A 25,707-nucleotide genomic window follows, 5' to 3' on the forward strand; every position below is an offset into this window, starting at 1 on the left:
ATGTCTAAACATTGCCGTCATTTAGAAATTAACCTTTTATCTTTAGTTCTTCTGACATAACCAAAACCAGATATTACTGAAGCTGTATCCCTCTCTTTTAGACATTATATTTGAATCAATGATGTTTTTGTAAATTTTTTAAATACAGCTAAAATACATGTATCCATTCTTGTTACTTTATCTAAGGGTTCTCTATAAACACTATAATTTTTTTGTAGTTTGTGAGCTACACTGCACACAGTACTGAAAACCTGAGCTGACACAGCTATGTTAACGCTAAGAGATCTATATTACTAGATCCCTTGGCATACGACAAAGTTTGTGTAACGCTTAAACAGAAATGAAATGGCTGGAGGTGTTCTGGGTCTAGTGAGCTAATCGCTGTTGTTTATATTCCATATATCTGCAGGGAGAATAATTAATCTGGACACACACACCTTTCCTTGCCGTTTACCCCCGTGGCTATGCTGAGACAGGTTAATGGGCACGATGAGAGTTTGAGAAGCAAAATTTGGCCACACTTTCCAACAAACATTAATCTGGAGTCACAGCTGTGGGGTTACCCTGAACACACAAACTTAACGCACACTTACAATCTACAGTTGCTGACACATCATTTAGCCAGCCAGCACGGCTGATGGTTCCCCTTGAGAACGAGAATGGGCAATGAACAGAAAGACAGTTTCTGCCTTGGGTTTCATTAGCTCTGAGTGTTAATGTAGGGGGGTTTATTTAGAAGACGGGCTTGTAGAATGCTTGCCGTGCCAGATGTGACCTATGACACTGGCCTGTAAAAAAGCAACTAAACTTGTAAAAGACAACTAAACTGGACACAATGAACAAGCTGCCCTCCTCACACAATCCTTGTCCTACTGTGTTGACACAGGTGCCATCGTAAAGACGTTCAGATAGCATCTCAATGATGAATGGCCTAGACATGAGTTAGCGATGATGATGACGCAGACTTTCAGTATGACTTTAAGGCAGTTCGCTGGAAACGGCTATGCAGCTATTTAAGTACACACATGGGTTCATTGGAAAAATGTGCCTCTATCTACATTTTTGAAAAATGTAGCACTCCAAAAGCGTACCTATATACTTTACACACACAATTCTCTGTAGTTTCCAACTGAAATGAACACCAGTGGCAGTAAAACATCAACCACTTTTATTCCTTTTCACACAAATTATAATTACAGGTGCAGGTTATCGATTAATAAAAACTTGTTTTTAAATGATTCATTGCACAATACTATGTTATGACCTGAAAACACTTAACATAGTGCATGATTTGTAAACTAATACATTTTGATGTTTGACATGACAGCTCCATATGTATGGCTTTTCTGATGTAGTAAACTTGCTCTGTAGCGCACCCGGTAAAGCATTGCACTTGCAATACGGAGTGCTTGGGTACAAATCCCGTGAAACACAAGTCACAATAAAAGAGCTCAAAGACTTGCAGAAACAAGATAAAGTGGCATGGTTGCTTCAGCAAATGTGTTTTTATCTTATGGCATTTTCAAATGCAAGTATTTTATCGCTACTCACCGGACATTTGATTTCTGAGCTGATGTGAACTTTGCCAGATTCACATTCATCTATTTCATATAAAACTAAAGACTCTTAGACTATTAAAGCCACTCTAAAAGTGACATGCAAGAACCAATGTGATATCATTTTGCAGAAATGTTGCCATTAGCATGTTTTCTCAATGAACCTGGGTTGGATGCACAAGAAGAGTTCCTGTTTACTTGAAAAGAGAAAGACTTAAATCTGTTTCAAAAGATCAATAAAATCGGCAACAGTAACATACATTTTGACGTTCATTCCTACAGCTGCTACATGAAGCGCTCATCTTTCTATTAGTGGTGCATGTCATATGGAAGCCCGTTTTCAAAAGGTAAATGCAACATTATCTCTCATCTAATTGCGATTTTATGTTAGAAAATTTCCTATTTATTCTCACAGTTACCTTTTGTTTTTTACTCAGAGGTGGAAACAGGCTTCCACGGTCCCCTCCTTCTACACTGACTCTGAGCGAGGATAAATTACTTCTCCATCCTTCTATCCCACACCCACGCCTTCCACCCCACTTGCGAAACATCAGCCTCTCTTCTCACTTGATGTGGCTCTGAAAATTGCAGAGCTGTTAACTAAAAATGCATGTCTCCTTCAACCCTAAGAAAGGCCATTTTGGGGAAGCCACGGCAAGACAGGATGACATGATAACTACAGACTCTTCTTTACGGATGGGATACGCAAGTTACTAAAAATCATCTAAAAGCCCCTTGTTAAGGATGGTGTAAGGGAACTCTGAGAGAAAGAACATGGTGTCTGTGAAACCGTAGCGGTCTGAAAGCCCCCTGAGGACAGCTCTTCGTTAGATATCCATGCTGTCCAGTGTGGGTTAGTGCTTGGGTCAGGCTTGATTGCATTCATAGATAGCTGTGGTGGAGAGATTCTCATCTCTTATCTTTCCCGTGTGTGTGTGTGTGTGTGTGTAGCTCCCAGGCTTTCTCGCCCTCTCTTCACCTCATCTTCTCTCCCTCACTTTCTTTGTCACTTTCACACTTTTTTCCTGAATAGATTCTTCCCTTCTTTTGTGTTCTCTGTTTATTCACTCTTTCTCTTGTAGCCTTCGAATTAGCTCTCTACAGTACTCTCGTTTTTTTCCCTCCTCGTTGCTTGTCTAAAATCTCCCCCATTATTCTTTATATGCATTCCAAAAGAATAAATATTACATATTAAAGCTTGGGAACATTTCACTACTCTGCTACTCCATCCGTCTTTGTTTTGCATTACTGTAACTAAACTTAAAATAAAAAAATATCCATCCATCCATCCATCCATCCATCTATCTATATAAGTATATTGCTTGCCAAAAATATTGTTTATAGTGAATACTGCCATTTTTCTTTATCATATTGCTGTTGCTAGCATTTTATAAAAGCAATAAGCCACTCAATACGTGTGTTAAATTGATTTAACCACAGTTTGTTCTTAAGGACAGGGCAGAGTAAAATCATTGTAAAGCATGGTCTCTCGTGGCTAATTGCTTTAAAACATATATAAGCAGCTGAAGTTGAAGATGCCTGCTCTGGAATCAGTCTAGCCATCTGAGAGCTCTATAAAACTCACAAAATACACTGTGTATCTTTAATTAGACATTCTGCTGTACTGCTGCTTCTAGCGATTCAGCCCACACGCTGCGGATGTGTGTGAAACCTGCTCTAATCCACAGCTTACCTCTCCAAATGTAGCAGCAGCAGCAGCTTGAAATGAGTATAATCTCATTTTAAACGGTGTTACATTCTTATAATCATCCCACGTTTGAATACCTGCACACCTGTTTCAACACCTGTGTGTAATCATTACTTTTACTTGTATGTCATAAACACGCAGATCAGATGGTGCTGACAAGGCTTTCAGATCAGTTTCCCTTTCTTTATTCACCATCCGTCACTCTTCCTATTGCTTTTCACATTCTTTCCTTTGCTTTCTCGCTGTCCTTCTCTGTCTTTAATTGATAAGGCTGACGTACGCTCTGCAGAGTTTGCCTGCTCACAGCAAATTCCCATGTCCTGGACTGCAAACAACAGTATTTGTCGTTCACACAGGATCCCGCGGCTCACCCCATGCTTATAAACTAAGAGGGTTTTCTGGAGGAACACACCCTACGCGAGGGCGCCCATCCTGGCCGAGAGCGTCTGCTCGACCCCTTGACTGCACAGGGTCGATATGTTTCAGACGTCTTTGCTCTCTCCAGAGGAACCTTATTTCCAATCAGACACATCAAGAAGATGAGTTTAAGAAAATCAGCACTGAGATAATGGAATACTGTGGGAGACTTATTGATGTTATTGATGAGCCAAAGTGTGTGGAGGTGCAACAGGGGGGATGGGAACCTCAAGAGTTCTCATTTGCGTTCTGTGAAGTATCAACTTTGTCTCAGATTTTTCTCCTGAAAGTATAATAAATAATACAAATATAAATTTAAATATGTTAATATATGAAGAGTTCATTTGCAAAAACAGATAACTCCATTCTTAACAATTTGCAAAAATCATGTTTTATTCATTGTGCATTCAAATTAATCTCAACTAACTATCTACAGCTAACTAACACAATAAAACACAATAAAAACATAACATAATAATAAAAAAATTTTTTTTGAAAATAAAAAAAACGGAGTTATCTGTTTTTGCAAATAAACTTCATATAAATAAATGAAGAAATATAATTTATTATATACACTAACATTCAAAGGTTTGGGGTCAGTTTTTTTATACTTTATTCAGCAGTGATGCATAAAATTAATCAAAAGTGGCAGTAAAGACTTATTGTTACAAAATATTTCTATTTTTAAAAAAAACTGTTTTTATTAACTTTCTACGCATCAAAGAATCCTGAAAATTCTGTTTCCAGCACAACTGTTTTCATATTGATAATAATCAGAAATGTTTCTTGAGCAGCAAATCAGCATATTAGAATGATTTCTGAAGATCATGTGACACTGAAGACTGGAGTAATGATGCTGAAAATACAGCTTCGCATCACAGAAATAAATTACAGTTTAACATATATTCACATAGAAAACAGCTATTTTAAAATGTAGTAATATTTCCCAATATTACTGTTTTTACTGTATTTATCATGCTTCTTAATATATTTTTGGGACATTATTGACACTTCCGCAAAAGTCTCTCACCATATAATCTCATTGCTGTCAAGAAAATTGAGATATTAAAGAGAAGTCCTATTTGATTTTTCTTGTCTATGGGAATGACTACACACAAACGGACAATAAAGATTAAAATAAACCCCCTGGATCATCCATCTCATCCTGAGGTCACACTCGGGGCAGCCCAGGGTCAGTATTTGTGTGCTGCACCTGTCCGAGGTTACGCAAACACGCTTTCTCTGAGTCTCTAGCCCTGCCTCAAACACAGGAAACAGATCTGAACAACAGGAAATTTCTGCTTATTGCCGTGACATCTCCAGATAAGACCAATGGTCCCTCAGTGTGTATCTGTGTGTGTCTCTGAAGGCCAGACAATGCCAGAACAAGAGACCCTGAAGGTCTACAAGTCTGCGTTATCAACTGATCCATTCTCCGCCAGCAGCTCTCCCACCGGGACTGAAAACTGAGAAAACAGAATGTGCTCTCCCTCGCTTACATCTCTCCTTATATGGTTGTTGTGCTCCCCTACAGTGAATTCCTACCTTGCACGTACCCTTCTTATTATAAAACGATAGTTATGGCTCTAAAATCCACTGTGGGGCTGTTGCAGCTTATATTCGCCTATCACTTTCTTTTTCTTTCTACTCACCCGTTTTGAAGATCTCGTAGCGGATGGAGAAGCCAGCGCCATGAGTCTCGTAGTCAGACACAAACTTGATGAAGAGCTGGTTCCCAGAGGAGACCACAGGAGAGGGAGCGATCTTCCCACAATACTTCCCGACCAGCTGGCCGCTCTCATCCACTCCATCTCTCACTTCCACATAGTCATATCTGCACAGAAAGAGAAGCACAATGATCAGTTCAACTAAACATTAACTTTTTGTACATATTTTAGAAAGTCGGTTCATTAAGTTTGTTTCAATGAACAGGTTCTGAATATTATTACTTGCATTTAAAATATTATAAATATTTTTTCTTAAAAACTGTCAAAAACAGTGACTAGGTAGTGAATGTCTGCGTGTGTTAAAAGTATAAGATTTGTTTCCTTTTTGCAATTTTGCCAATCACACAAATATCAACATATTGCAAACAAACACATGTACAATAAACTGCTTCAAAACAATCATTTGATTTAGGTAGTGTTCCTGTGTGGCATTCTATGCAGTTTGTGAGGACAATAACTTAATTTCAAAATCAATTTTGATTCAATTATATATACTGTTTCAAACACTTTGTTAATCAGTTAAACTGAATCAATATAAAAATAATAAATAAAACAATAACATATTTTTTATGAATAATATCATTGGGAATTAGTAGCCAGCTTTATGTGTGATTTGCCCTAGTAAAATTATAAATACAAGGAGGTAAGCACAAACACATCTCAAATGCCAAGGGGACAACACTGTAAACCTTTCTAGCCTGGTTCATGAATATTAATGAGATGATGCAAAATTCACATAATACTAGCACAGTGACACTTATAATACTCTACATCCACAAAAGTGTCCTCTTTTTTTCTTTTTCTGAGCTCTAATGATGAGTAATGCATCATGATGCGTACATGTTATTGAGCTAATAAGGGGCAGACAAACTGCTGCATATGAATGACAGAAGATGGTGATACCCTTTACATGTCGGTTTGACAGTCTGTGAGTGGAACAACAGTTATAGTATGAGAAAAAACAGGTGTCGTCCACACACACACACACACGCACGCAAGCGCACACACACACACACACACACACACACACACACACGCTTCAGTTCTCCTCAAAATAGAATTTCAACCCTAAAGCTATTGGCTTATGCTACCACATAATTGAGTCGGCGACAGTTTGGAAGACTGTTGCACAAACGGCAGCACATGCACACACAAAAACCCACGTGCACACACACACATGCACGCTAATATTGTGTCTGTAATACAAGACGAGAGTGGGTGGGTGGTCCTGCCTCAGCTAGCGAGCGAGATGGGATGAAAAACTAAAGCTGATGTGAATTCTCCACTGTTTTAAGTCTGTTTGGACAATTCGCTCCGCATACTGATATAATAATGCTGAATTTCAATTGGGGGTAGGCTCAGCATGGAATATGATTGACAGCAGGGTCTTGTTTCCATGGTGTTTAATCACCCCTGACTCTCATAACTGCAGGAACGACGGGAGGAAAGGAGAGCAAAGCATCATGGGGAGTAGAACGTTCTATTTCTTTTCAAAGAATCGCAGTTTGGTTTCTCCAAGCTTGTTAGGGATGCATAACCAAAATCTTGCTTGTGCATAATATAATTTCATTATCTTGAGAGGAGTATTGAAATACGGTGATATATATATATATATATATACTGTATATATATTATTAATGTACACAATAGCCTAGATATGCAGCAGAAGACCTCCCCGCTCAAGAGAATGGTCTATTCCACCTGCCACACATTATGGGAGGAAATGTGTGAAAAAAAGGTATCGCAGACAGCAGAATGTGTGTCTGTGTGTTAGTGTGTCCAGGGGGTTTTGGGAGGCGTTAAAATTGGGGCACGTCTCATACTGTGCATTCAGTGATATAAAGGTTGGTTTGTTTCACACCGTTGGGGGTGGCATGATACCGTATGTGTGCGAATGGAAGGGACGGAATATGAGAAGCGTGCCGCTCTCTGAAACTGGGTCCCCTGAGGTGGCGGTAATGTAGAGATGACTTCACCCGTGTCTCTCCGCTTGGCTGGCCTGATGGAAGAGGCCTAGAACTCCATCAGTCACAGCAGAAGAGAGTGCCACTGCTGTAACGCTACATATGGACTGAAAATGCGTTTAAACTGACAGGTAAAGAAAGTCCAAAACGCCACACAACTTACTGTACTGTCACGTGAATATTTGAATGATGAAATCATGTGCAAAAGTGGTAATTATTAAAAAAATAGGAAAAATAGAGGACCCTTGTAGACCTTTATGACTGTTTGCGTATGCTATTAAGTAAAGAAAAAGCAGATATTTTAACCTTATAGTAAAGGTAAGGTTAGTTCATGTTTATTGTTTGATTTTTAAAGTATTTTGCCTTTTTTAATTTGTCAGTGACCCAAATATCAACATAATACAAATAAAACCATGTGCAAACACATAAACAGAACCTCTGCTCTTTTCAAACAGCCTTTGCTGCTCACATGACGTTTGCAGAGCTATGACTTCACTCTATTTGGCTTGGGCCTACTGTTTTGTGCTTGGTGCCATTTTTTGCACGTTGTTCTGTTTTTCATTCCCTGCCCTCTTCCTCTTAAGACCAGCTGTGGAAACAGCACTCCTGCACCCACACAAACAAGCTCTGTTCCCCTCTTCTACTTTATCAGTCTGAGCAGGAGACCTCAGTCTACCTTCAGTCCCATCATGGTACATTTACGCAGGAATCCTGCCAATGCACTTATGCTTTTACTCACTGCCTTTATGGCACAGAGGCCATAAAAAGCAGTCATTAACTCTCCCAAAGACTTATTTTGTTTTCTGTCATCATTCTGACTTGCCTAGCATTCTGGTGAGCTTGACTTACTTAAGTTAGGTCAAATGATGCTCTGAGAGACTGTTTTGTCAAGATAAGAGGGGAAGATGAAGAGAAGAAACGCTTAGAGTGATAGTTATGCTGATCGTCAACAACATTTTGGCGCAGTTTGGACATAGACCCTTGCATTCAAGTCTAAACATATTCTTGGAGCAACATCCTTTGTCCTCAAATAAACATACACTTACCCGATCACTAAAACCCAGAAGGAAATCATTGTTTGGTGAGAATCTTATTCAAGGCCCCAGCCTTAACTCTAAAACAAGAATCTGATTGGTTGATAGGATGGCTGTTCTCGACATAGACATTACTTTCCTTTCTAGTGGCAGAAAAACTTGATATTTAGGTATCAAATTATGCATTTCATCCCATTTGTGATAGGATTCATTACACTCTCTTCGCAGCCATAATAAGAAGTTGTGGCCTTTTGCTGAGACTACACTAATCCACATTACCCAACAGCCAATATATGGAATTACGTTACCAAAGCGTGCACTTAAAAGTGTACTAGCGACATTCGGGAGAGGTACTTTGGTTGGGATGGGTTAGGACTGGGATTAAAACTTTCTTTTTGATTTTAGGCCTAGATTATTGCTGGGGTAAGGTTTGGTTTATATTTGTTTGATCGGGATTTTATTCCAGTTTCAACAAGTATACTGCTTCAGCAACATTCCGTACTTGAGTAAAACACATTACTATTACAGGCAGATGTGAGACCAAGTTGCTGTAAAATCCTAACCAAATTCACTCTTTTAAAAAAAGGTAGTGCACTTTGTTGTAAGTCAGAGATTGGTCTTAATACAACTTGTGAAGATGTTTTGGTGTGGTAATGTGTGAAGATTTTGACAGTAGCATCCGAGCTCAAGATGGAGAGCATCGGTCTTGTTCAGATCTGTCCGTTCTGCTCTCTCCTTCCTCTTTCAGCAGGTAATTTCTCCCTGCTCTTATGGCTTGCTGAATGATACCTCCACCTAGAGACACACACACACACACACACACACACGCAAGCACAGATTTTCTCTCTACTTTAAATCCCACCTAGGTAAACCCAAGCGTGACCAGACCTTTGAAAAATTGATGCAAGTGTTATCCAGTCAAAGATTTGGGGGTTTAAGAAGTCGTTTCCTCCTCAGTGATGCCGTGAGAATCAAAGGTGTGTTATCGGATTTCAGCAGTCTGTCACAGAATCACAGTCACCGTTGAACAACCGTAGTCACAGCGGAGTTAACATTATACTGTACTACAAGCTCTCCTCAAGACATCCTTTTCGCTGCGGCTTTGAAAAACAGCAGGCTTCTCCTGCCTGCACATAAAGTCTTAGCACCTTCAGAAATCTTGTTTATGGCATTTTTTAGTCAGGCGCGGCACTTGTTCCCTAACACAGATGGACCTTGTAAAGCTGGAGTGGGAGGTATTAGAATAAGATGCAGATGGAACTGCAGTAGTCGCCTCAAGGCCAGTGCTACTCGGGAAAAAATTTCTTTAAGTATTCTAGCCACATTCTCATCTCTGTTTTTAAAGACTACTCGGCACAGGCTGTGCACAGCTTCATACCATTCCACAAGCTCAGTGGATCCTGAGTGCCAACTTGGCCCTGCTAATCATGTGCAGGGCATTATGGGATTGACTGCAGAGGTCATTTTACATTCGGAGAAATACTTTTTCCCAGATAGTTCTGTGTAGAACAGTATTTGCTAACCTATTTCTTTGGGAGGGTCTGAAACTGCGAAATGGAATTCGCCGTTAACAGATCAAGAAAAAACAGCAGGGACAGATTTTAAAATAGAGTTTAGACCCTGAAGCCAAGAAGAGAGGTGTAAAGCATTCTCATCAAGTATAGAGTCCCAATTTCTCAGAACAGACACCTCTCCACCTGCCCCAGGTCTTAAACCACCTCCTCGCTCCTCCCGGTTTCCGCCTGCTTCATTTTACGACCCCAGAAGAGACAGCGGACATTTAATGCATTCCCCTCCTATCTTTGCCCTCTTCAACTGTTCAAAATCTTTTGACCTATCACACTGGACTGTTGTTAGGGATTGTGAACCTTCATGAAGTCTCTGAGGCCCCTTCACACACACACACACACACACACACACTTTCAACCATAATAGTGGTGAAAATAGTCTGCCAATCCAAAGGGGAAATTAAAACAAAAAGGATGAATCTAATTCTCAGAGACCTTCGCTTCGCTGCCTTGCAATGTTAACAGACAAGCCTGTCCTTGGGCATAATAATGGCTACGCAATCCAGAACGGTTAAAACAATCAACCACAAGCTAACAATTTATCACAGACTCAGGGTTTGATAGTGTCTGTTACTTACACCCTCCGTAAGCATTCACAGAAACAAAATATGACCGAGATGACGCCAATCTCCGGCGTGGTCTACGAGCCAGAACACTTTATACAACACCATAGGGAAAGATTAGGTTCGACGTGCCCTTTTCAAAATAATCACTCTTTTCTCATCTCATCCTTTGAGATGGAGATGGCTGAGAGGATATACAAGTCATCGTTGTCTTCAAGAAAGTGTAAACAAGTAAAGCTGTTGAGGGACTCTGACCCAAACATCATTTGCAAAAAAAAAACACCAACAAACTGTCACATAGACGCCCATGCCGAACGAGGTTAGCATTTCCACGAAGGAAGCTGGATTTTTTTCTATTTTAACACCTCAAGCCTTTAGGGGACAAGGTAGCAGCTCGCTCACCATAACGGTCTACCATTCTCCATAGTATGTGACAAGCGTTAACCAAGCCTACTGTAATGGGCTCCTGCAGCCGCTAGCTGCGTTTGGAACGATAATAACCTCACTGCTGTCACTCAAAATGTTGGTGAGACAGACAAAAAAAATGGAGCTGGGTTGGAACCAGAGTCCGTTACAACAGTACAGAGAATGAAAACACTCCCTGATGTTATTAGCTTACATGTGACTGTTGCATCGTGTAGAGGGAGGGACCATGACTTGAGGCTATGGCTAATAAGTTAGCTCTGAGTTTTATTATAACTGAGTAATGGCTTAGTGGTGCTTTTGTTTATTTTTTACTATATCTTTTGACTGGTTGAAACAGGTTCCGTTGAGAATGACATTCTTTTTTGTCTCGAAAGAATACAGTATGGTTTATGCAAAGAAAAATGAGAAATTAAGCTCAGGTGTAAAAGCACTTTTATATAATGCATGTGTGCTGTTGACCTTAAATAGACTTTGTCTCCTGATCTGTTCCCAAATTCTTGTCAACATCTGAATGAATAGAAAGTAATTTAAAAACAGGTGCAAATAATGTCTGATGTTCCCCAGTGACAGATGTGTCTATCCAAACATCCACCCTTCATCCTTTATCCCTAAACCCAAGTGATTAGAGTAGCACCATTTAATAATGGGTGGCACACAGTGCATGTGTTGTAGGGCTGGCGAAGGGTGTGGACATGTCAAGCGGTTCAATACTTTTCAATTCCGTGAGAGTAAATTACTCCAACCCAGCCCCAGTGGCCACAATCGCAGAGAGGTCTTAAGCATCATGCTTAATCTTTGAGACATATTTTTAGATGCTAATCAATTTTGAATGGGTGCGGTGCAGGAGACCACGCCGCACGCTTTCATAAACGCCAATTATGATTAACATTGATGGATTTAGCGTGTCCGCTTTCATTAGCACTGCTAATTAGGCTGTTCGGAGAGATACAGATTCCCAACAATCACATTAATGAATTCCAGTATTTTGAGGGAATTATTGCGCACTGCACTACTAGCAGTTTCACTACAGTCTTTAATAATAGGCAAATAACCAGATGAAAGAGGTAGCAGTAAAGGCTGAGAAAGTATACCATAAGATACAAGATTGCTCTGGCAATTTCCACCCTGTGTGCAATCACATTTGAAACACCTTTCCATTTTTTGTTTACACCTCTGAGACAAGCACTTGTTCTTCCTCTTAACCAAATCCAAACTTGTTGGACATTCATTTTTGCCAGGAAAAAGCAGAGTGGGCCACAAGACAAAGAGGGCACTGTGCTACCACTACATTATTAATTCTCCTCTACAACAGTGCACGTCAGCAAACAATTATGTTTCCCCTCATTCCATCATCTGTCATTATCCATTAAAGCAATTTTGCTGGAAAACAGAAAGCTTTATGGGTTAGAATTCGAAGAAACACAGAAGGCATATTAGACCATAAAATGCCCTCATTTAGAATCTAACATCCTGTTCTCGTTGGAGGAAGGAGCAAGAGCAATTAATTAGAGTTCTGCCCAGGAGGCAAAATGGCTAATATGCATTTACTGATTAAGTGAAACACATACACTAAGCGAGCCACAGCACAGAGCTCGGTTAGGCTACATCAGAGTGCCACACTACTTCGCTAATGTACAATTCCAAAATGATCCAATATAAACACAGCTGAAGGAGCTTGAGGAAGTTTTGTCTTCAACCAGTAGGGCAGGATGGATATCTGTGTATCATCCACTGACAGGTGTGATGAGGAACTGCACTAAATTGGCTTAACTTTACCTCAGAGATTTAACCAGAGTGTAGCAATGACATGGTGGAGGAAGCTGCTGCAAACCTACTGCAGTTTAGGAAAAATAAGTTATTAACGTTGATAGAGTTAAACGATGTTGAAATGTAACCGTGGAATTTTACTAAATGTATAACCATACAGCTAAGGCAGTACTTAAATTGTGGGTTAGGTCACCACTTGATGTCATGTGTTGATGTCTAATGTTTTGAGAACCAGATATAACATGTTTACATAGGATTCAGCTAAAAATAAAATTTAAATAATAATATAGGCACTGTTGTTGTACATTGGAGAGAAAGAGCGAACAAAAATCCACTTTAGTACAAGAACAGGACAATGGAAAAAGAAATTGCACTATATGGTGTACAAGGGACACAGGTCTTCATTCGGTCTCTGTCAGGAGCCCATTTCACTGGCCATTACTAAGAGAATAGCCACCATTTGTCCCACCTTGACATTTGATAGGGCGTATTATTACTGAGCCAGAGTGGCCCCAGCCCTCTGGAGATGGGTCCATGGTTAAGAAGATGAAAAGTCAAGCTATAGAAAAGGATGTGGATTGAGTTTGAGGGAGGGAGGTGGCTGGCGGGGGTCAGGGGCAGGTGTGCACAATCCTCTATTAAAAATACCCCCCGTCAAATTCACCCAGTCAACCTGTGTCTCCCACCTTTGGGCTGCCGCTGATTCTGCATTGGTAGAAGTTGAAGTGAGCCTCCTCTAATGAGGACTAAATTAATTCCTATTATCTGCAGAGATAATCAGGGTCAGCTTTAAGGTAATACCTTTTGCTATGCTAATTACAATACTAATTATTCGGAGATATATAACAAGATCCCGCAGGCTAGAAAGTCTGACCCATGTCACTAGTCCAACAGCAAAAAAGAAAAAGAACAGACAATTATTATAGATGTAAATCTAAGTGCATTGTTCAATAAAATAACCCACAAATCCAATTTGGCATAGCCGTAAACTGATGACAAGGATATGACCTAGTGACTTTCAGAGTAGGGTTAAAATCAGATACAAATGACGACTGTGCATGTACAGTACTGACAGTACTGACATTGACTTTCAGAGACAATGAGCTTGTGTAAAGAAAACAACCATTACTAAACTCTCTGGCCCAAATGCATACTGCAGTCTAATACATACTCTCAAGTAAGTAATTAACAGAATACTTAGGGAGGTCAACTAGAGGTAAACCAGTGGGTGGCATCCATGAGAGAAAGAGAGAAGTAGACAGAAAGAGACAGATTCAAAGAGAATGTGCTATAGGTTCATGGATGAGAGCATGAGGTCCCCCAGGTCTACGGCCTGGGTCACTTGAAGTTTTCCCCTAATGTCTTATGTTTCTTTCAGAGTAAATCTGTGCTTATAACTGCACTGGGAGTAATTCAATTAACTTGCTTTCCTTGCGAGTCTTGCCCCCTTTCCTCTCCTTCACCCCCCTCGCCTTCCTCCTCATCCAGGCTTGTACAATGATGATGGCAGATGGGGGCAGGTGTAGACAGCAGATGGGGGCAGGGAATGGATACAAAGTGCTGCCTTTGACCAAGTCAGCATCATATCTCATGGGAACAGTGTCATGGTCAACAGTGAGACAAGGAATTGGGACACACACACACCCTTTAGATGCCGATTTTTGATTACATAAGAGGAAGAAGGAGAACAAAAGAGAATTCTTTGCTTTGTCAAATCTCAACATCTCACAATTCATTTCCTTACTCTTTCTGTGTCCTAATTCATTATCACGTACATTCTCACTTTATCTCCTTCCTCTCCGTTATCTTCAAAATGGAAAGCAAGTTCCTGGAATTACACACTCCAGAGGGCACACACTGAGACAGCCAGGTGGTGTGTTGTTTTCTTTCCATTGCAATTCCGGTGCATTCTGCTGTGGCCCGGGCAATGTGCTTGTGTCAAAGTGTGTGCACGCATATGTGTGGTGTCTTGTCGCGCGGCAGTTTGATCAAAGTGTTGATGCCAATGTTTGGAGGGCAAAATGACCTCTCCATTCACAAACCCACACTGCCACTGCCAACTTGGAGACCTTGTGAAAGAAAATTAGCTCAGTATGCATGCTATGACCAGCAGACCTGCTGGAAACTGGAGGAGAGGAAAGGAAAGGAGGGGCTGACAGACTTAAGCTGGCATCGAGGCTGAAACATTACAAGACCACGAACATCCCACTAAGGGGTTGATTTAAAAACAGGTGAGTTTGCAGATTTTGGGACATGTGCTATTTAATTGCGAATTATAGTGTGAGAAAAGTACCACATTCACACACCAACAAACCCCCTAAAACGAACACCAACCTGCTGAAAGACAAGACCAACAGAAAAGCAAACAAAAGGGGCGGGCGAGTGGCGTGGGAACTGCCTCAGCTCAATCAGAGAGCCTTTGCCCCATTCATCACTGTCTCTTTCCAGCCATCAAACTCACTACCAACACTGTAGCAGTGAAAACGAAGATGGACGGCCCTCGGCTGCACTCAAACTAGAGCAAACAAATAAGAATGAGATGAAAGTTAAGTTCTTAAAACATTATCTCACAGCCTAAATTTACAACAAAAAGCACAACGTTTTCAAAAATACAAGCTGAAAAACTCAATTTGCCATCTTAGCGTGGGGCCCAAGTGGAACTGAACCTTGTCAAACCTAAATCCTCATCCAACTGGTCCCTTAAGCTCAGAGCAGTGTGGGCTGAACCATAGCTGGGCAGGAGCCCCATCAATCAAAAATAAAGGGCCATTTGTGGCTCTGGCAGCAAACTAAACAAGGCCAGCATGTGCAGACATGGTGCATTAGCTCTCCAACAGGACCACATCAATTAAAGCTCAGACCCTTCTGATGTTCTCTAGGGGAGCTTAAAAAACCAGGTTGTCTCGAATCAGATCTTTAACCAATCTTGCTGAGAACCTCAACTCTTGTTTCCTAAGCAGTGGTAATTTTCCCTCATTCACTCTCTCTCTCTGTGTGTTTCTCGTAAGTTCTCGGATTCCATATATGGGCCTCTGAATGGAAACATCTTGCCCTGTTGCTAATGAGCTTAATCTAAACAAAATTTGGGATTTATGTTCCACTGCATATTTATATGCATAATGCAGAAGCTCAGACATGAAGAAGTTTTACTTTTTGTAGATGACTCCTTTTTCCTTGCTTGTAATATTTCATATTGCCATTGATAAATAGCAGATATATTTCATACTTAAGTTTACATTTTATAAGACAATATTTATATATATATGCCCATACATGGAAGATAAGTCATCAATATTTGTGGCTTTAAAAACTTTCAATTTTAATTTTTAGGTGTGCGCTAGCATACATATGGCCTCAGAGCTATCTGACATGACCTAAATGCCAAGTGGTGTTCGACAACAGTTTTCCTTTACAACAGTTTTTCTTACCTACATTTTATCATCTCACAAAGTCATATCTTCACATCTAAATCCAGTGGTGAGATTAACAAATTGTTCTTTAATCATGCAACGTGTAAAGCTCTACTTAAGAACATCTGAGCTGGAACAAAACAGAAATGAACAACAAGATTTACTCATGGCTCACAGCAGAAAACAGAAACTTCCATATTGGGAAACCTGTTCTGTGTGGAAAGCTGGAGAGACTTTTACCAGATTCTCTTTAGAAGCTTCATCATTCTTCTGTCAGTGGGATCATTTTGAGATTTGCTTCTGTGCTTTACTGCAACAATGGTGGAGGTTTGATACAACTTTGTTAATTCCTAATTGATTTTGGTTAGCCTACTCCTTCTTCTAAGCACCATTTATCCAACTATAACTCACATATCATGTAGTGTTTTTATTTGAATCTTCCACTTTTTTTTCATGCTGTCCGCCTCTGCCTCCTCCTCTTCATCTACTCACTTTTCACTTTTCACTAACACTCTCTTCCTTTTCTTCCCTACTTCCCTACTTCATCACTCTCTCCTCCCCTCATAGATAAGCTCACGCTGAGCGGCAAAGTGCCTAGGCTTTCCGAGAGAGAGACGGAGAGCAAGAGAATGAGGAGGACATGAATCAAGCCAGTGACAGAACAGCAGGGAGGACAGCAGATGTCACTGAGAGAGAGAGCTTTTCAATCAGCCTGTCCTTCCAACACACGGGCCAAGGTGAAGCGCTTTAGCGGCGGAAAACCCCTTGCCCTGACACACGCATGCAGAAAGATACACACCACTTTAATCTTTCTCATTAGCCGGACCACTTTACAACCTCAAGCTCCTCAGTGTCATGCGAGAGGGTTAGAGGGCCAAGGAGAAAATGAGGTGATGAAATGCGTGCCAAAGAGTGAAAAAGGCATGACTGTGGAAAATACAGAACAACAACAATCGTTTCAGAACTATAAAATGAATGTGGATAGCATAGCTCAGACGTGCTACTGGACATACTTTGCAACATTGTTGAGGTCTCCTCTAAAAGGCCTTTTTCAATTAGATGGCCTAATAATGACCGTTTTCAAACAGGTTTTACAAAAATACGTCATTGGTCGATCCGACAAATAGCCACACCCTGAACTCATGTCATTGGTTAAACTGTTGCTATGTTAGACTGGTCAGGATTCTCAAAGAAACTGCAATGTTTTGAAAGCACCACAGAGCATGAAGGCAATTAACCTTCAGGAGAGAAATTACATACATCATCTTTTTACAGCTCAGTTTTTGAAATCTGCTATTCTCAACAGTATGTGGGCACTATTGTGTATGTTTTTCAATGTTTATGCCTCATTCTCCATCTGGACTGGCTTTAGTAACACCACCTCGCTCTTGCTCCATATGACAGCTGCTGCCTCCTTTCCCTGTACCCAGAATCCAGCACAGAGCCAGAACAAATGTGATTTAGAAGCAGTCTAGGGACAAGAAACAACCTCCCAACACAGCAAACTGCTCAGTGTGGAAGCAAAAGCCCCTGCTTTACGGTCTGCTTTCTGTCTGCTGGGCGACACAAAGCACATCAAGCGTTAAGGGAAAAAATGCCATCTTTGTGAAATGAAACAGGAGTGGTACACCTGTTTTAGGAGCACTGAGTTTGACTCTCTGCCTCTGTGCCTGGCCCAGCATGCTTTTGATCCTACGATTGCTTCCCTGACCCTCCCTTAGAATAGATCGCCGTGCTTATGTTTGTTAACAGGGGCCATAAGTATTTAAAACAATCTCTGTCAGCCCAAGCCTCCTCCACAGCCCAGAGGTCAAAGCATTCCCTGCCTTTAAAAACCCTCATCACTGAGGATGAAAGGAGGTCCGTTGCATTCCATACTTCTTTGGTTTTCCCTTCCGTGACAACCGCTGATGAATGTTCATGCCATACGGCTCTCTCTCCGTTTATTCGTTGTGGAGGAGTGGAGAGGGCCAGCGTCAGGTGTCTGGAAGAAGCAGGGAGAGTTACGGCCCTTCCCAGCCTGGCTATGGAACCTCTCAGTGGGGGAGAGGAGACCCACGGGGCCCCTGCTCCACTGGAGCCCATGCAAACAATGGATCAAGACCCTGCCTGAGTGGAAGGGCGGTGTTGATATCTAAACACTGGTGAGATCTACTGTTTTACCCTTTCTCTTCTCACCTCGGTTTGTCAGCCACAACATTATTTCACACCAACAGCAGGGCATCTGAGCAAATGAATGGTAGTGCAGCCACTGAATGTATATCTATATGAATTAAACCTAAAACGTCTTTATGAAACAACCCATAACTAAATCAAAGGCATCTACTGTTAGAGTCTCCATGACTAATCAGCTTTGTCTTAGTCTCCGAGCAACACAGATACAGGATGTGTGGTTTGTTTGGCCAGCCAAGAGTGTATTTGCTCTCTCTGCAGGACATGTGGCACTTTGTGGATTGACCCAGCAGGGCGGCGCTGAAGGTTGGTCACTGTAAAGCTGTGCTTTCAGACTTAGGGTTAGCCAAGGGCCTTCTAGTGGCCTCCTTTGGGACCAATCTTGAACAAGCATTCTCTAAATGCCATCTTGACTATTCACAAGAGCAAACACATGCACAAATCTAAACCGACCGGCCATTGTTGTGCATTCTATGACTAGATACAAAAAATATTGCTTCAAGCAGTAAAGCTTATCTCTTTTGAGAGCAAAGCTACACTCTGTCCTTTGCCACGTTTCAACAATCCCTCCATCCAATGCATCCCCTCACCGCTTCAAGACAGGAATGTAACAATCGGGAGGAAACGTTTCCAGTTTTTGTTTGGTCAGCGGATTGGGGCGCATCAATGATTCATAGTGCTGTCAGAGCAATGTGTTATCAGGAGAGGATGGCCTCTGACACAACACAGTACACACACACACACACACACACACACACAGAGACACACTATGAGCTCACTGAAGTCCATCTGCGTTAATAACACAGTATGACAATCTACAATGCTGTCATCCTTTTTTTTTCTTTTTTTTTTTTTTAATGTGCAGTCCAGCCAGGTCATTTGATCAAACTGGAAAATAAATAAATTCATATATGTAAATATATAATTTTTAAATAAAAAGAATAAATTATATTTATCTAAATATACAATCCAAAAAATCCTCTCTTAATCTGTCCATTTGTTCCAGTCACAAACAAAACATGCCAGAGATCATCAAACGCATGCAACACCCAGTGTTGACTCGGATCCGGCAGCTGTTTTTTTTCACAAGTGAAGCATTTCTTGTTTGCTTTGTTGATAACGGACATGTTATGCTGAGCATGTGCGTTCCATTTGTTGCTAATTAGATTGCGAGCGGCGCACTGAAGCGTGCGTTGTAGCTTCCCTCGTTCGGCAGTCCATCTGATAAAGAAGCCATTTCGGCCATCAACAGTTTCCATTATGCAAGAGGCCCTTAATGTGTGTCCAGCTGAATCTGGGAGTCAAGAAAACACCCACTAATCTGCAGAAACCAGATCCACCAAACAGATGTCTATCTGGTCTCCGAATTGAATTTGCGATAGAGGTGGTGGGGCGTCAATCTCTGTGGCTCATAACTTTTGACCAATCACGACGGAAATTACTAAACAACTTTAAATTTGTTTGAATAGCCTTTCTCCACAGCAATTTAAAATGATAGATTGAAGTGGAGAGATTATAGAGTGGCACTGAATGCAAGTGAATGGCATATGTTGCCTTGGGGGGAAAATACAACCGCAGCACGTTTTAAGGAGGGGAAGAAAGCCCTGAAGCAGAGTTTTAGTAGAAAATGCAGTGCTGAGGGCATGAGTGTGTCTTCAAGTTAGCACTTAACTTAACTTGTACTGCTATTTTATGAACCATGACCACATGCAAAGACATAATGCAAAACCAAATTATACAAAAAGCATTTTAGAGTTACGGATGAAGCCAAAAAATAACTGCAAACACAAAAAAAGCAAAGCACAAAATGACATTTGCAATCCACTTATTGCCAATTAGGTGGTTGGATGGGCTGAAAATAAGAGGAACTAGTGATGACAGCCAAAAACAAAAGTTTTAGGGGTGGAGCAAGCTAATCTATTTGAATAGATTTTAAAGACATTTGGATTAAAGAGCAAAAAAAAAGCTGGTATTCAGTTTATGCAAAAATTACAAAAAGTCAGAAGCACTCGATAATCCTCAATTGTTTTCCCTACAACTTCATAATCCTAAACAGTTCCCAGCACACTTTAAAGAGCTCACGTTAAACTCGTTTCTATCCTCTGACTGCCTCGGGAGCTAAACGTGCGATTCTTTAGCTTGGCTTGTTCGAACACAGGCAAACCATTGCTGGATAATTTCATTAGGGGGGCTCATTATGTCCTCGCCATGTGTCTATACACACTCCATTCACTCTAAGTATCCCCTGGTTGGAGATTTGTGAGTGTGTGCGTATCTGTGACTGGAGGGGGGGTCTGGTCGTTTCTGGGCAGCGAAACATGAACTCTCAGAAGAGACAGACCCCCCTATGAGCAGACAGCGCGGGGTCATCTGGGGCTGTAAATCTCTGTAGGTTTACAAAGCCATAAACAGGTAAAGATCCTGATAAACGGTGCCATTAATACGAGGCATTCAGAGAACACAAAGGACTCCGGGTGGAAGACATTTTTGGGTGGAGGGGATACAGTAACAGAGTCAGCCACACTCTGACAGTACAATGACGTCCCTCAGACCCGCCAGCACAAACAAAGGAAACAGACGTAATGAGAAGGAGAAAGAGAGGAGCGAGAGAGGACTGGACTGCACCAACCAAACCACATGTCAACTGTTGAATCATAATGTAAAAATAAAAAAAACTAGCTGTCAATACATTATTGTTTCACCTTTTGGCATCTGCCAGCACAATGTGTAGAGGAAACTCCAACACAAACAAGTGTTATTTTTAACACATTTACACAACGATCAAAAAAATGCTTTTGGAAAACCTAAATGAAATCAGAACTAAAAGAAGCCAAGCACACGCGAGGGTCTCTGCTCCACAGCAGCTGAACGTCTTGCTCAAGCAGTGCCAGCAGGTGGCGCACCTCCACACCAAATAGTGAACACTGAACACTTACTTGCACTCTCTGTCTTCCAGGTCAAAGTGTGGGTTGAAGTTGATCAAAATCCTCTGGTTCGGTCCTGGAGCTGTAATCACCCATGTGCATTTCTGAGACGGGTAGTAAGACACCGGATAACCGGGTGAAGTGAGGTAATTTGCGCTAGTGATTCTGATATTGTCCCCACATTTGTCTGAAGAGAAAAGAAAAGAAAACTTTCATTCATGCTGTAAATCTGGTCACCAATATACACTATGCTGTGTTTTGGATGATTGTCCCCAGTATGGGACTAGCTGAACCAGGTTTATAAGAAAGATCCTTCTGATCAACCAGCTGCTCAATACGAGTTTCAAATGTTGGTTTACCAACCAACAATGCACAACTATATATAATACAGTGAATAAATACACTGAGTACTTACAGTGATAAGAAAATGAAAACAGTTTTAACATGGTTTTCCATGGTGTGACACTGTCTTGAATGGTTTATTTTTGAACACCTAATACAATACCACTACTGTATAGTTTGACATAAGAATGTCTATGCCGTTTCTCTCCAAGCATTCACTACAACAGAGAAAAGCACCTCTAGTCATTTCTGACCCATTTCTGAGCACTAAATAAAGGCTTGATATTTTCGCCTACATGTCATTATGTGGGAGGGAAGCATGACCTTTGTCTCTCCCATATTTTATTTATTTGCTCTTTCAACCACTCTACCGCTGATCAACACTGAATTTCATCATATCTATCAACAACAAACAAACTTAAGGAGCACCACATGGCTCACAGTCTAACGGAGATGTTTATATGTAAACACCAACTTTTTCTTTAATAAACACCAACACATTCAGACAGAAAATATGACAGCTTCAATGTAAAACTGCCAGCATAAAATATGTGCAATTATGCCAAAACAACTCAAGATATTTCAGTGTAAAGAATTATCTCAGGCAAACAGAATGAACTGGATATTTTAAATTTGGTTTAGTAATGTATAATGCATAAAAAAAAAAACATAGAAGTAAATGACCCTTTTGTGATTTTATCGTTAGAGGCTTTTGTGTTGAGGTTAATATTGTTGAGAGGGAATCATGACCCTATGATCACTCTTAAAAACACAGAATTTGTTATGCTCAATCATTATTTTAATTCATAAACGTACAGTATACGCATGATTATCTACACATGAGCTCATAAAAACTTAAGTGATAAAACCACATGCAAGTGACCCCATGAAATTTCGCTTGAAGCCTTCTAGACTTTATTCCGGACAGACATGATAGGCTGCACATTATGTGACTTTATGTGAATTAGCAAAACACGCGGACGAGTGCGCAAACAGGACTGAAAACTACATGACTAATTACAATAACACATCTAAAATGGCCTAGTAAATAATACTTCTCCCAAAGTTTATAAATATTATTACACCTACATTTAACTAGACGTATTCACGACAATGGGGCAAAATTATTATTTATAATTGCAGTTCGTAATATCAGACCGTAAATATTACAGTTAAGCGTCAGATTCTCTAAAATAATGTTAAAATGTACAGTCTCCCAAATTTGGCCGAGATTAGAGTCAGTAACACAAAACTTTTTAGACGAACAGAAAACTGTATAATAACTTTTTTTAATAACACGTTATTAATAAAAATAGCATAATACTCAACTAATACGTAGTTAATCTATATTCAAATATGAATACAGTATTTATGAAAATATGGGTTTCATTACATTTTGAAATATTTGAAAGTACGTTAACGTTGCTTTCATCTTTTAAGAAATATAACGCAATAAGCTTATAATTTGTCATTATAATAAATGTAAAACATAATAATATAATGTAAAATAATATATTTTGTAAATATTCGCCATTTGCTAAACATTAATATTATTAATTGAAGTTATTATAAAATATGCCTACCATGTGAACACATTTGACCACAATCAGTGCGTTTGTTGTACAGCGCAAAAAACAACAACTGAATATCGGAGCGGTTCAAATGATCTGCCTGGCCATCCAGTGTCAGAAACCGGCGGCAGGTGAGAGCAGGTGACCAGAATGAACTCGCAACCCCTCATTTTTAGGCTTTCCCCATCTAATCCCTAAGAAAAGTCATTAAACACCCCGGTCACTGAATTCCAGTTGACACTCACCATTTTTGAAAGCACTGACGATGAGAAAGATTCCCGTAAAGAGGATCAGGACTAATCCACAATGCATCCTCGATTCCTTGAGTTCTGCGTGTGAAAATAATACAAATTTGAAAAATTTTGAAACAAGAAAATCCTTAAATGGTCGTATAGGGGTGGTAATTCCTCTCGTTCGCAAGGAAGGAAACCAAAAGAAGGCGTAAAAGGGTCTGAGAGCTGTAGAAATGCGAGGTTTTGTGCGTCTTCAGGTCGCTTGCATCCTGCCATTCAGCTCTGGTTTCCTCTGCGCTCTCCCAGCCGCGCTCCTCTCTCCTTTGCCATTTCCTTCAGCCTGTTAAAGAATGACAGAAAAAACGTTGCAGCTCCGCGAAATAGACGAGCAAACGGGCGTAATCCTGCGCGTAAAGTGGGCGAGAGAGATCGCGTGTAGCTAGACTTTGGCTAAAAGTGGCTTGGATACGCGAATCAGCCTCCGCGTAGTAACCCGGCGTTCTGCTTAGTCTCAAAATCTGAGTGAGAAACACAAACATCTGGCGATTGGCTTTGCCATAACAGCGTCTTAAACAAGGGATACACCCCCTAAATTACGCTTCTCTTCTTCCTAGAGTTTGTTGCTCTGCCGTGTGCCAGACGCGCAGGGGATTCTCATTGGTTTGATTACACATATGCAAAGCCCGACCTATACGGAGCCCAACCTCTCGTATAAAAGAGCCCAGAGACCTCTGTGAGACACTGTCCAGCCCTCGCGCGCCGTGGAAGTGTGGCACGGGTGCTGCTGTCCTTTATATCAAGCGACGACTGAACTTGCTGACCAAAATAATAACTAGATTCAATACAATCACACCAGCCACTTTTAGCTCTCAAAATGAGAAAAGCACAAAGCCGCTGTATATAGCCTATTTTGCACACGGAAACCGTTTCAAATAAAGCGCAAAACTGTAAAACTGCCTTTTATTTGATCGATACTGCTTCTTATTTGAATCGTTTCAATCTTAACTATATTATTTTAGCGTGCATTTCCATGTATTTGCGTAGCCTATTTGTACACATGCATACAAACACAAAATTAAAGACGAAACGAACATTATAATCACCACCAGCATGAGTACAGGCATTATTATTCGTATAGTTGTTACAATGCAATTCAGAACTTCGTTCAATATTGCGCAATTCTGATCAATAGGAGGATGTATATTATAGGCTACAAATATGGAAATATGTCCATATAGGGGCAATCTTTTTTTTTTTTTTCCTTTAAGGGTTTATCACACTGGAATCTGTTGTAACCACGTCTCGTTACACTGCATGGTGCCTTAAAACGCGCGTTTCATCCATAAATACAAACAGGAGCACTGAGCGAGGGGACTTGCGCGTTACGCAGCAGCAGTATATGGATAGATAAGTTGCATGGTCGCATAGATATCGCTTTCGTGCACAACGGTATCACACTGGAATCTGTTGTAACCACGTCTCGTTTACGCTGCATGGTGCCTTAAAACGCGCGTTTCATCCATAAATACAAACAGGAGCACTGAGCGAGGGGACTTGCGCGTTACGCAGCAGCAGTATATGGATAGATAAGTTGCATGGTCGCATAGATATCGCTTTCGTGCACAACGGTGTCCTCGTTTTGCCACTTCAACCGAATCCTTTCTGCTTAGACAAACAATCAGCACTTGCCTACAAGCTGTCAAATCCGTTAACGTCCCGTAGCCTAGCTATACAGTACGATCGCCCAGCCCGTTATGTTCTGCTGCGCTACAGTCCCCATAAACATCAGCTTCGGAGCCGATCGCGTCTCCCACTCCAAATACGAGTCAGTCCTTTCCAACTCCGCTTGTATCCTTCATTTGGCTCTGTACAGCAACCAGCCACCGCGAGGAATCACAGAGAGCAGACGTCCCCTATAGAGTCAAACTGAAATCTTCCAGTGAACGTGCAGTCATTCAGAGAGCTCGATACGAAGGGACGGGTCCGGAGAGAAGGCAGAAAGCGCGCTTCATTCTTGAGGAATCTCAGAGAAGTTGCCTCACGCTCGCCTTGTTCCGCGAGGCTGCCCCGGCGAGCCGCCTATACACCATCCACACTATCCACTATAGTAGTACAATGAATGAACATTTCTTGCAAAACAACCCTAAATCACAATCATTTGCAGATCATATCACAACTTGTTCTCAACAAAGCCCGGAGTTCATATTAAAATGCATTTTTTTCCCGGATGATATTGCATGCCTATCTGAACCATTAGCAAAAGTGGACCATCAATTAAAGTGGGACAAAGAGGGTTTTTGACAGATTGCCCTTATCAGGAGATAA

General features: G+C 40.9%; 1 protein-coding gene across 1 annotated transcript in view; it reads right to left on the reverse strand.

Annotated features, from left to right (window-relative positions):
• Positions 1-24,071, reverse strand: part of LOC107713916 (neuropilin-1a) — a 64,961-nt gene extending 40,890 nt beyond the window's left edge. The window contains exons 1-3 of the mRNA XM_016519574.1: positions 23,395-24,071; positions 21,249-21,423; positions 5,334-5,515 (exon numbers count right to left, since the gene is read on the reverse strand). Of these exons, the coding sequence (XP_016375060.1) occupies positions 5,334-5,515; positions 21,249-21,423; positions 23,395-23,461 (424 nt within the window). The 5' untranslated portion in view covers positions 23,462-24,071. The remainder of the gene's footprint in view (positions 1-5,333; positions 5,516-21,248; positions 21,424-23,394) is intronic.
• Between the last annotated feature and the right edge of the window lie 1,636 nt (positions 24,072-25,707).

This window comes from Sinocyclocheilus rhinocerous, unplaced genomic scaffold, assembly GCF_001515625.1.
Source record: "Sinocyclocheilus rhinocerous isolate Xijiao unplaced genomic scaffold, SAMN03320098_v1.1 scaffold642, whole genome shotgun sequence".
NCBI lineage: Eukaryota > Metazoa > Chordata > Actinopteri > Cypriniformes > Cyprinidae > Sinocyclocheilus > Sinocyclocheilus rhinocerous.